The 13,298-nt window shown below is 40.1% G+C and overlaps 1 protein-coding gene across 3 annotated transcripts; it reads left to right on the forward strand.

Moving 5' to 3' along the window:
- Positions 1-206: 206 nt before the first annotated feature.
- LOC144453319 (GATA-binding factor 2-like) lies at positions 207-12,069 on the forward strand. 3 transcript variants are annotated; one of them, XM_078144581.1, is made up of 6 exons: positions 207-298; positions 858-1,360; positions 1,801-2,373; positions 4,575-4,723; positions 6,638-6,763; positions 9,907-12,069. In XM_078144581.1, exons 1-6 carry the CDS (start codon positions 258-260, stop codon positions 10,273-10,275), a joined length of 1,761 nt encoding a protein of 586 aa, XP_078000707.1. In that variant the 5' UTR covers positions 207-257; the 3' UTR covers positions 10,276-12,069. The 3 variants fall into 3 exon arrangements, with proteins under 3 accessions (XP_078000707.1, XP_078000716.1, XP_078000724.1); XM_078144590.1 differs by lacking the exon at positions 207-298 and having other exon boundaries at positions 1,072-1,360; positions 4,578-4,723; XM_078144598.1 differs by lacking the exon at positions 207-298 and having other exon boundaries at positions 1,072-1,360; positions 1,801-2,112; positions 4,578-4,723.
- The last annotated feature ends 1,229 nt before the right edge of the window (positions 12,070-13,298 follow it).

Raw genomic sequence — 13,298 nt, forward strand, 5'->3', positions numbered from 1 at the left:
ACTCACGTGAATGGCAATCTATTAGCCAGGGTTGTCACTTGCCTTCTCGGTATGATTGACAGTTTGCGTTCATGAAGTCAGTAGTTTGCTTTGTTAACCAATCAGGGCGGGGCTTTTACGGGACTAGTAGACCAAACGTCAAAATCAACATTCTAATAGAGGCCATGATTGGTCATTAGTACATACGTCGCGCCATGCCTGTCTGACTAGCTTAGCCCAGTGGCGCCAGCATTGCGGGAGAATGTGCCGCAAAAGAGATGGGTAACAAACGCTTACTTGTTTGCTGTTCATACATGAGGTAGGCAGTTTTCCTTCACGTTTGGGTGCCTATACTGGACTGGTCAGTCTTTTTTATTCTTAACTTCGAAGTTTGGTTGGTTTGCCGCGACTAGTAATGCAGTTTCTCAGCGCTTTTTTATCGGCACACGCTACCCTTGCGCGCTTCACTGTTTACGACACTCCTCCGATGTAAACACAGATAGTCAACTAGCTCTTCGAAGTGAATAATTCACTCTCTTATCGCTGCAATTATATCAGCCCTCTCAATGCAAAGTTCAGAGGTACCATCCCTTTACCGTAAATCATACCTAATGCGTTGTTGGTATTTATCGCGTTAATTTATATGTACAATTTCGCTAAATCGCGCAATGATCATCAACACGATTCGGTAATCGGTGCAGTTCGACCATACCTCCACTTCTGAATACGTCGCTGAATGAAATTCTTCAGTAATTCTTTCTATTTACACGCGTTGTTCATGCAATTATCGATTGCCATGTATACGGCACTCAGCTGTTCTCAGACTCCCCACTAACGTTTGCATAAGCATTGATTTATTCCATTTCTAATCGTTGCAGACTTACATCGAGATTCCGGTTAGCGTCAATACGTCATCAGAACATCTCTACAAGCTTATCAACTACTTGTAATTGCTGTAATCATCGGCTGCTACTGAAACTACTGAGACAACTACTGCAGGGACTTCGAAAGCTTCTTGCAACTAGTTTTACTACTACTACTACTACTATTACTACTACTACTACTACTACGAGAAGTAGCAGTGAAACCACAAGTATGGACGTAGCAGGGCACTCGCACTCCTCCACAGTTACCGAGCATACTCGGTGGATGCATACTGTGATGAACGGTCAACACGAGGGCCACTCTGCGGAACGTATGCATGCAGCCCACGCCAGTGGTCTCAACTTCGTGGAGCCGTCTCAGCTACTACCACCCGATGAAGTGGACGTTTTCTTTCACCATCTCGATGGTAATGGGAATCCAGTAAATCCAGCGAGTTACTACGCCAGCCCAGCGGCTGCCCGAGCTGCTGTGCATAGTTACCGCCCCTCGCATCATGGTAAGAATACCATTTCTTTTTCACCCGTCCCATCTGTATATTCATTCGTCATTGATATGATGTACCCTCTTGTAACGGATTCAATGCATGTCTGCCCTCGGTAATTATAGGGCGCTGCGTTTTTAAATGGGCCGCGCTTTGAAAACCAATTTTACATAATGATTTTGTGGATAAGTACCCGGTTGATATAAAAACCATCCGTTCTCCGGATGAGATATATTTTTGGAGTCGTGTCATTGAAATCCTAGCCCAAACTAGCTTCGCTTCCTGTTTCCATATCACGCACTGACACTGATTCGTTGCGCTCCATGGTTCGTGTTTCCGGTGACGGAGTGAAAACAAACTGACCACTTGAAGAACAGTTTCGGACTCATACCAACCATTGTTTTCCAGTTTCGGATAGTGAAAAATTAACATAATGTTTCCTATCTATCCAACAGCTAGAGTAAATGTACCAAGCAGCCAAGTGTGCAGACCACACTTCCATGCACCACCAATCCAGTGGATCGAAAGTCGCTCTAGTGGACACTCTGCCTGGTGTGCGAATCCGTTCAGCAAAGCACCTCATCACTCTACACCAAGTGGTCCCATCAGCGTACACCCAGCAAACTCAATTTCATCATCAGCTCATGCCCATACGAGTCCCCATCTCTTCAACTTCCCACCGACCCCACCAAAGGAAAGCACCCCAGACAACATTACAGGGACTGGAGCATTTTCTCTGGACTACAGCTCCCAAGCAGACGACAAAGGTACTACTAAGTCTAGTTTGTCTAGTGGGCTTACAGACAACTCCATACCATCTTCATCATCGATGGCTTCTTCTATGAGTATGGGTTCTATGAGTTCGGCCCAGGGTGGTATCACTCAGGCACATCCCATGCCAACATATCCAGCCTACGTTACCAGTTCGGACTTCAGTAACTCACTCAGCTTTCACCCAAGCGTTCTGAGTGCAAGAAACGTTAACTTCTCTACCCCGCGACCAAAGACAAAAACTCGTTCAAACTCAGGTAAATGTCTTAGGTTTGTTGTTGTGTTTGCCTTTTGAGTAGCACTTAATTGCCTTAAGTTGTCTGTCTGTTTTGTTTCTTAAACAAGCTTTTATCTCGGTTAGGAGTCCGTTTTGTTGTTCTGTTTTTTTGTACTAAAAGACAATTGTGTCACTGTTACAGTCCTTTGTGTGTGTATTAGGAAAACGATTTGGGATTAGCTTGGTGACTTCCAGACCTTTGACTTCGCGTTGAGCACTATGATCCCACTAACACGCTAGGGACGTACGTTAGGGAGTTGGTTTTTGTTCGTTGGTATCGTGTTTTATCCTTTTTTTTGCTTTTGTCCGTCTGTTTTCTTTATGTGAAATACTCGGTATTAAACGACTGTGTCAACCTAAAAACTTGGACCCGTTACTTGAACAGGCAAAGAAAAGGCGCGGTTTCGTTTCTCAAGTGCCCATATTAAACGCGACTGGATAAATTTGCTATTGTCTGGGAGACACCACTTGAGAGTTGGATCAAATAGAACTAATGATTTTGGCGTTATTGATGGTTGTAACACTGGGAGAAGGAGTAGGAATCTGTAAATTTAATTAGCATGATACGATAACATCGGTACTTGTCGGAAAGGCGTTAACATTTTATTGAGTTTGTCATGCCTTCGCACTTACTCGAGAATTGCTTCATAATTGTGCAAAACGATTTCGCACCTTTCTTAACTTGCTTGCCTATATTGTTTCACACTGAGAACCCACTGTGAATTGGATTGAAGTCGAGTATATCACATCTAAGTCAGGAAATAGCCCCGTTTAACGAACGTCTCATAATGAGACGGTTTATCGCGAAGAGATCGAAACACGTGGAAATTTAAGCAGTGCCGATAACAAGGGCGTACAAAACAATTAATTTAACATGTTAAAAATTATGCGGCTTCTGAGACAAAAGAGGCGAGTTGTTACTTATACAAGATGTAATGCCAGTTCAAATCTCTCTTCTGATTTTGATCACAGTTGAAATGCTTTGTCTCGATATGTTAGATCAGTCAGTTTAACCTGATTGCCAAGTACAGACTCACATTCATCAATATGTTTCTCTAAACGGGGGAAAGTTGAGAAAGTTCTAATCCGGATCAGTCAACTAGTTTGCGATATCATTAGGGAGAAATCACGAGGGAATGACGGCAAGCAGTCAATGGGCACCATGGTCGGAAGTTGAAGGATGATAAGTGGCGAGGAGGTTGGCAACATGTCATACGTAATCAACCAAACGATGCATCTATTTGAGACCAGCACTTGTGCATTTTGTAGCTTTTAAGTTGAAGTTAACTGTTCCTGATGTTGTAAATGGAAACAGCCGCCAATTTTCCTGCAATGAAAAAAAAAAGTGGCCATCCCCCGTAAGGCACGACAGGTTTCGGATTCAAAGAAAATCTTGTATCGGATTCACCGGAATCTCTGATCATCTTCCGAATAGTTCATCGGGGAATAACCTACCCCTTGCCAACAATTTGTAATCTTGCTTTCTGTATGTAAACGACAAGGTAGATCGTTAAATCGTAAACATATATCATAAAGGAAACGAAACAAGTACAAATTACGTATGGGTGAACGCTAGGTTTATTGGATTTCTGATCGCAGCTGGTCATTTTGAAGCATTCGAGATCAAGTATACGGAGACAGAGAGACGAGACTTGGTAATAAAATGGGTGGAAGTTTTCCATCTGGTGTGAAACACTATCATTCAGTTTGCTCTATACATTGCACACAATTAGGAAATGCTCGTTTTGTTTTCCCTTGATTACAAGTGAGCAATACATCTTTGGAATATCATATAAGAGTGAAATAGATGTCCGCCAATTTAGAAACACGAGCTTGGTTGTTACTGTGGCAGTTATTGAGGAATACTTTTTTTTCAGATTTGTGATATTTCACTTAGTTTGTTTAGATATTTCACCAGTTACGTAAATGTATACATATTTTCAACAGACTGGGTTTGAAACTGTTTTGTATATAAGCTTAAGCTCAACAACATTCTGACTTTCAGTTATCAAGGCTGTAGTCATGTTAGTTTTACTCAGCAAGTCTACTAATTTCATTCACCAAATATTTACCTACCAGTGTATAAATTCAGTATATAACAATTTAGACAGAGTTGTTTTTTAACAACGACTTGAAGGTAAACACTCTAAATATGATACCCCTTTCTTCTACATCTTTAAGCAGAGGGTCGAGAGTGCGTGAACTGTGGGGCTACTTCTACGCCGTTATGGAGGCGAGATGGTACAGGACATTATCTCTGCAATGCTTGCGGGTTATATCACAAAATGAACGGCCAGAACAGACCCCTGATTAAACCCAAACGAAGACTGGTAAGTTTTGAAGTGGCTGATAATTTCAGGATTTATTTATACTTTATGCTACACACAAGTTTCACTTCCACTATTCATAATTTTATTGTGCATCAAAGACGAGTAGTCACGACACTGTAAAATGGTCGGTGAGATTTCCACAAAGTTACACTAAGTTTGCATGTGTGTAATACATACATACATACATACATACATACATACATACATACATACATACATACATACATACATACATACATACATACATACATACATACATACATACATACATACATACATACATACATACATACATACATACGACTATACACATATTTATATTTGTTTATTTATTTATTTATTTATTTATATTAGATGTAGTTAAATGTAGTGTTCAGTATCATGCATTTTTGGTACGAATATAATTTAACTATTGTAAACATAAACATTACGAAATAGGTTTGAAGGGCGAATTGTGGCACATCTCGTCCGAATCGGTTACGGAAAGTAGAGCAGAGCTCGGCAGAGCTCCACGAGATACGAAACATTCCTTACCTACGGCCACAGTTAAACTCAATTACTGTTACAGCTACTGTTATATCAGGCCTTATACATACATACATATCTTGTTCATTGAAAAAAGTCTTTTTTTCGTATTGACGGTCGAAACATATCGCTGTTGAAATTGCGCTCAACCGAACACCATCAAGTTTCGCTCTTCCCATAGGCAGACTTTTGGCGCCGGCTAGAGAGCGATTTCAGTTAACCCCTTTTACGTGAAATTTTCTGGTAGGTTTTCAGTGACTTGATGTGCCGAAACTGACAAGTTATCAAGGAGGCAATAATTCGACATAGCGGAGTTGAACCGTATCAAACTCCACTTGATCCCAGCATTCTTACGCCTACTCGATTTTTGGCAGTCAATTTAAAAAAAATATGTATATAGCTACATTTCCTGTTTTTTGGTCACTACTCTCTTTTGTGTGATATGATACTCCTTCCTATATCCTGGCCTTGTTCGTCCAAGGGTGTCATCAATGGACACTGGAGCGAGACTTTTATTCGCTTTTTGTCATTTCACTGTCTTTTGTTTCGCTCTCTTGTGTGATTTTATTCCGATATAATGACTTCACCGTTTCTATTGTTTACTACAACCCCGCGTTTCGGTTTTCTGACCAGCAGTATCACACAACCGCAAAAATAGCTTTAGATTACCACTAAGTATTGCAAACAAATTGCTCGATAACTTTTGGAGGAGGTATTAAGTATATAATATTTCACTCTTTAAATGGTCATGTTCAAAGTCACCTATTGTTAAAATATTTATAGGCGTGTGTTGTTTAAAAGATGAAATCGTGACTTCGCAGGGGTGTAAATTGGTACCAAACAGTCGGATAGTCTACGAACCCAAACTCGGCGCCCATTCTGTTATTTTTCCTAATAGGGGAGACATGTATTTCATCAAGTAACCGGAATAGTGGTTGTTATTTTAGTTGGAGATGTATTTATGTGATTAAGGTTCAAAACAGTTGCGGATATACTCTGAAAATAGAAACAAACACTGACAATAAATCTGAATAAAGTTATCTAGTTAGAGTCCCCTTGTTGTATTTCATTTTAGTGGTTTTTCGTGAACGCGTTACAGGGAGGGTCTGCTGCGAATGTTTCAGCCATAATCTCGATATCTCTACGGTAGAGTTTCCAAAAAAAAAGGAGATTGATTGAGTGTGCGTTATAGGTTCACATACGCGTAAAAGCTATCTACTTACACCCCTTGAAATTCAAAACGGCGTAGCTCAAGTGTTTTGTGTTTTGTACGAACAACTTTTCTTGCCTATAGTCTCTCAAACACGTGTCAAAATGTCACACTATGTACAGAAGATATATTTCAAACGCCAACGTTTTCTTTTCTTGTCTTTTTTTTGCTACCGATAGTCTGCTGCCAGAAGAGCGGGAACAAGCTGTGCCAACTGTCAGAGTACACAGACAACTCTGTGGCGAAGAAATGCTAGCGGCGACCCGGTGTGCAATGCGTGTGGATTGTACTACAAACTTCATGGGGTAAGTTTTACGTCGACATTGATACAGCCACTTGAGATCTTTGACAGTATTTTTTAAGGTTTTCTTGACTACACTTGTTCACCTCTTAGCTTGCCACTTTGTTACATATTTGACCTTTGTCCCTCTCTCTCTGACAGAGAGTTCGACTTAAAAAAAAAAACCAGGAAATTTTACAACTGCTGCAAGTTCCGAAACCCCCTTAAAAAAAAAGACATTGAAAACCATTGTAATGATCAGATTCTCTTACGGGTGATGTTTTTCACTTGCAAATTCTGAAAAGTCACGTTCATTCCATGACATGGATCCTAACGTGCGGCAATACAATTAGACACCCATCCGTACTAAGTCGTTATCAAGTGCTTTACTTTTTCTTTCTGTCTGTCGTTCTCTCTACGTAACAATACCCCATGCATGAAGTCATTATTGTGTATTTGAAATATGTAAATTCACACGTAAAAAGTATTGTAAAGGGGGTACAATTGCCCTGACAGACTATCTGTTTGCGAATGGATCTCTTCCTTGACATAAAAAAAACGTCTAGTGGGCGTTGTCCTCGGATACCTGTAACGAACAACGCGGATTCAAGGAGCCAGTTCAATGGTCCAAACGATATACCGAGAAGAGATCAGTTGAAAGGGTTTTTGTTTGACAAATTAGACGAACACAAACAACTCGGGGGTAGACTTTCAGACTTCTGAAAGAAGAGGGACTTAGAAGCTCTTTGTAGTATTCTCGGTGTTCTGTTTTCAGTAAGCATACACAAACGAGGCAGTTTGCTCAAAGTATTTGCATTGTGTATTGGGTATGTCGAAAAAAAGGCGAGGGGATAGGATGCCCATGTTAAAATAGACCCCCGTCGTCGCCAACAACTTGAAAAGCGCCTTTTACAAGGATGAATTTTTCATGAAGTGTGCTCGCAGACATCATGGCTCGCTGTAAAAACCTTTACATGCTTCGTTGAGTTTCAATACTCCACTGCAATGTTGAGATCTTTACGGGTGGCTTTCATTTGTCTTCGGCTGACGGATACGAATAGGCTACCACTTCAGTCGACGGTGGTGGCTTTCCCCGTAGTGTTGACCACCTAGAGGAAAATTGAATTAATAAAAAAAACTTTATGCATCGGTATGTCGATTGTGGAGCGCGCTAAAATGATCCTTCTATCGCGACCAATAATGTTTTCAAAATCGATTTTTTGGTAGCGAATGGGTTATTACCGCAGTTCTGTTTGTACCGTTGTCGCTTAGTACCACGTTCCTAAGTAGTCAGCGTTTTAAGGCAAATTCAAATCAATACAAATCGCACGCTAGCCAAGATTGATCTGTTTTTCACTAGTTGGCGCCAGTTTTAATTTAATTAATCAGTTCACACTCATCGAAGCACGAATGAGAGTACACAAGTTGTTCATGTGTTTATTTATCCAACGATTAAGCTAGTTCACACATCTTGAGCATAATTTGCATAATAATTAGCCAATCAACAGCTTCCTAACATTGTTTATCTTGTTTTCATCTGGTGTATATGGTGATAATGATCTCGCTATCGAAAGTGTATATCTTATCAGTTACACCAAACGCTGTAAAATATCGTGTATATTTTTAGTTCGATGAATAACAGTTAAGTATGGCGAACTTCGTCAAGAATCTGTAGAGAACGTCTCAGTGGGCCTTGGGTCCCGCTACCTAGACGCCTTGTAGAAAACCTCTTGAAAAGGAGGGGTCGGGAGGTCAATGAGTAAATTGTTATCATTATGAACATCTTGAGATCGTTATCAGCAGTGCTCCATCTAACGATCTGTGGCGAGTGTAACGTTGATACCCGGCTCTTGTTTCGTATCTTTCATTGAAATGAAGTACACTGTACTTCAATTGTACGTATACTGGCATATGAAAGTACTGCGAGAGTGGTGGTGTACCTGAGCGCGCTCCATGACTGAAGTTGGCGAACTTTGAACTGAACAATTGATAAATGGGACACTCGTGATCAACTTAAAGCCACTCAACACGAACCGTGGCACCTCTCTCCTTTGTTAGGTTATAGAAAATAAAATATTGGCACTAAATCATGAAAATAGAGAAAGTTTAGTTCTTATCTCACACTATCAGACTTCCGGTTCGTGAGTATTTCATCACAGGATCTCTGATCTCGAAACGGAAACACGCGCATGGCTGCTTAGCGACCTTGTGAACTCCCCAACAAAAATTAACGTCCTCGCCCGTCCGGTTTCTAAAATATGAAAAACAACATTCGCGAAACAGCATTGAGTGTAGCATCATGCCAAAAAAACGTGTATATACATTTACTGTAACAAAGGAATGTTAGGAAAAACGAAAACGGGAATCGTTTCCTGGGTCCGCTTGTTTCCTGACCTGTCTGGTTGGTCTCAACTTCCTCAATTTGAGGACTTTTACAAGTCACGTTTTCTTTTAAGATAAGAATGAATCAAAATATTTGAAAAGTTCGATATTTGCAGTCTGAATTCAAATGAGTATATATTTTTTTTCATTTGTATTTGAATCAACCACAGAAGTTGATATGAATGAGATATTGACACCGCCACCCCTGTACATGTATTACAAATAGCTGTATAAATTCTCGAAGTGGGTTTTTCCCCATTCTATATGTTGATTGTGTAAACAAAAGACGAATAACCGTATAAAGTGTACTTAATCAGGTATTCGAGATCGAAAAAAGTGACTCGTCTAGGAAGACAATTGGATAACATTCGTATATTGCACTAAAGCGCTTATACTATTACGATATTTAGACAGCATTTTGTAAGAGAATTTGATTACACTGTTAGTGATCAAAACAATGTGAAATGTACACATACGGACATGTTCATTTCCAGGACGAGATAAGCCGTATTCTTGTTTGAATGCGTCGCCTACACGTATAGCTATCAGAGGAAAGCTTTTCATGGCACTTAAGTACCGAATTGCCAGATCAGTTGGAAAATTAAATACAGGAACAAAAGGAGTGCAGTTGTTTGATATTTTGCAGACTCACAATCAGCTCAGTACTTGTGTGTGTGAGTGTGTGTGTGTTGATTTAATTCCTGTGTATTTCGTATAGTTAACACACCAGATAGTGAATTGAACATGAGTAGAGTATTGATCGGTCTGCTAATGTTATTTTTACAGGTGAACAGGCCTCTGACGATGAAGAAGGATGGAATTCAGACACGAAATCGAAAGCTTTCTACTAAATCAAAGAAAAACAAGAATAAAGGCCAGGGAGATGACTCCATGAAAGGTATTGACTCGATGTTAAAACAACCAGCGTTCGGAGCCCCACACCACCATTCACCGTATCATCACCAAACATCTGGCATGGTCAAATCGGAAGACTTCCAAGTTCCAGGAATGAGTGCGTTACATTCCTATCCGTCAGCCGCCAGCAGCATGTGTACGCCGCTGGTTCCACCGCCGCCGGCTCATATGGCCGTACCCTCCAGCCTGTCGCTCTGCCCGCCGACATCAAGCATGAGCATGGTGGGAGCCATGGCCTGAATTAGACTTTCAAAAAAAAGTCAGTCTCCTGGGCCCAGGATTGAGATGCCTGGCGGCAATGTGTGTTTGCATAACCAATAAGAGAGTGATTTGATGTATAAAAGCAATCAAGGCTTAGACCCAGAGAGACTTGAGCGGGACAGTGTACCTCTATTAAATAATATGTATAAGAAACTGAAGAATACAGCAACGATGTGTGTAATAGTTCATTTTTAAGTCGTGTTATGAATATGTAAACATCAGTCGACGGGAAAACAAAGAGGTTAATAAAATATCTCGTCGCTGACACGCATTCCAGAGTACGTCAAGAGAGAAAAAAAAACTTTGATTCTACTGTCTCAACAGAACTCGACTGTTTTGTATGAACGTAAACCATGAGAACCTGCATTCCATCTCCGGTAGTAATATTTAGTGGCCTATTTCCAACTCAAAAAAACCCCTAAGTGATGCTCAATTTGACGCTGAGATCGTGACACTATAATACATATATTAAACATTGTGTTGAGTGTACAAGCTAACTAGACGCTATTCCTTGCATCACCTGACCAAAACGGTGACTCGATCGGAGAGACGCTAAAAAAGGTGACCATGCCAACGCCCGGGATTCGTCTTTAGGACGTCACGCTCCCTATAACCCGAGAAGGGTTCAGTTGCTGGGATAAACATATGTCACTTCCTTTAGGGAATTTATATATAGACTATGGGGAACAGTGTTGTTGTATATTATTGCACGCTTCTGTTCACTATAAATTATATTGTGCTTTGCAATCTTCCTCCGTGTATTTTAGCTATTTTCTAGTTCAACTCCAGTACTTATTGCTGATTAAATGGGTTTGTGGTCAAGGCGGATCAAACTTAATTGAAGTGTTTTTTGATAGTCGGATTAATAATTACATTCTGTTGAAACAAATGCTATATGAAGTCCGACATTTCATAAATGTATCGACGTTCTGCTTGTTCAGCTGTGAAGCCTGGGACGTTGGGAATTTTACGCAATCAAATATGTAGGCATGAATTTTGTTACTTTCTTGCACAGCATGTTATTATTTTTACGTTGATGTAATTTCTTCTGTTAGGCCTGTGTCTATTTTGTGATACTGTAAAGTGACTACAGTTGTGACAGTCCGGCATTTTGGTTGCTAACGCTTTTTTTTATATATGTGTTGGTGTGTGTGTCGTGCACTTACTCCAGATGTAAATAACCACTTTTCCAATTCACGAAAGATTTTACTTGGAGGGGGGAGTAGAGCACCCCTCTTTGCGGTTCCTATGGCAACAGCGATTGTTGAAATTGGGACACCGTCATTACTGCAAAACTCGTATTTATTGTTAGATTTTGACAAATTTAGCCTCTCATAGCTCAACGTTATACTGTCTAACTCTTCAAATGTATACCTCGCATGAATAAAATAGAAAACAAAACTCGAGCTATATTACTGATCAAGGTTACTTTATAAAGATAATTAAAATTTGATAAATTGTATTTTTTTTTCGGTCATTTATTTGAAGAAAAAGTTCGTTTGATTAAATTATTTGTGCAATATACAACAAATAAATGATCGTATCACAAGATTTATTAAACTGTTCGTTCGTCTCATTCTGTAAACATGGTGAAATGTACATTTCCACGGAAATAGATTAACTTTATCTATACGGATCTCAAGCACACGTGTATGTGAGTCATTTCATGAGAATACACCGTAACGGTAATATATCGAAAACTTTTAATATTTAGATTCTCTAAAGTCAGAAATGGATCACCCCTGTTGTCTGTACATGTTGTACAAAATATAATGTCGATTAAAATATGATATTTGAAAACGTACGTACTTGTGTTTGTGATATCTCGTTCGCGGAACTTGACATCTATTTATGTAACAAGATTTTGAACAGAAAGCTGCATTGCAGGCTTATATCACACTCTGTCTCTGTTTCTCTCTATCTCTCTCCTCTCTCTCTCTCTCTCTCTCTCTCTCCTCTCTCTCTCTCTCTCTTCTCTCTCTTTCTTTCTCTCTCTCTCTCTCTCTCTCTCTCTCTCTCTCTCTCTCTCTCTCTCTCTCTCTCTCTCTCTCTCTCTCTCTCTCTCTCTCTCTCTCTCTCTCTCTCTCTCTCTCTCTCTCTCTCTCTCTCTCTCTCTCTCTTTTCTCTCCCCCTCCTCTCGCCCAAGTGTCCTCTCTGACTTGTATCGTTCCCATTTATGACCCAAGAGTTCTTTGTGTCTATATGCGCCCAAGAGTTCTATGTGTATGCAGATTATGGGTGTCAGAGTTCACAGCAACGCACTACAAAGTGTGTGCCTCCTTCTGTGCACAGACAAGTACTAGTAACTTGTCTGTGTTCTGTGTCAGTAACAATATCAGGTGCTTTTAAATAGCGGCGATACGTAGTAATCCCAGCCAGGCGTTGGTAAAACTACTCCCACTTCAACTTGTGCTTGAAATTCAGTTACCAAAATTTCCCATGTGATTTTTTTTACCTTGTGAACATCATTGACAATGCTATCATTACACTGGTAAATGAGGAAATAGTCGTACAATCCATTTGTTCTTGATGATAAAATAAAGAGTAACGGCAAACAGAGAGTCGCTGGTTATGCTACACGTATATGGCAGCATTTGGAATCACTATTATTGAGTAGTGCAGATCACAAAATGATTATTATCCATTGAATAGTCGGTACCGGCAAAATAAAATTGACTATGAAAGTGACTTGATCTGTGCTAGGTTTAAGAGGCTAAATCGACCTGTTATTGGGGATAAACACGGTAATACGGAAGTATCAATGCGGGATTGAAATCGACATGTATCATCTGTTGTTCAATTTCACAAACACGCTCCTTCCCTGTAAAATGGATTTTGCAATCACCCCAATCCAATAAATGAGGATTTATACACCATCGTTACCAAATGACAAATGGCTTGTTAATGTCTATTAGCATGGCTTCCCTGTTCTAACTACAACAGACAATGAGGCACGGTGGATTTTCCCTCTCTCTCTCCCTCAGATACACCCCATTGAAGAC

Source organism: Glandiceps talaboti, chromosome 1 (assembly GCF_964340395.1).
Source record: "Glandiceps talaboti chromosome 1, keGlaTala1.1, whole genome shotgun sequence".
Taxonomy (NCBI): Eukaryota; Metazoa; Hemichordata; class Enteropneusta; family Spengelidae; genus Glandiceps; species Glandiceps talaboti.

Bases quoted from the DNA above. Each gene is read 5' to 3' on its own strand.
- LOC144453319 (XM_078144581.1), top strand. From the start codon at position 258: ATGGGTAACAAACGCTTACTTGTTTGCTGTTCATACATGAG. The intron at 1,361-1,800 runs GTAAGAATACCA...TCTATCCAACAG, and splicing joins TTACCGCCCCTCGCATCATG to CTAGAGTAAATGTACCAAGC. The intron at 6,764-9,906 runs GTAAGTTTTACG...TTATTTTTACAG, and splicing joins TGTACTACAAACTTCATGGG to GTGAACAGGCCTCTGACGAT.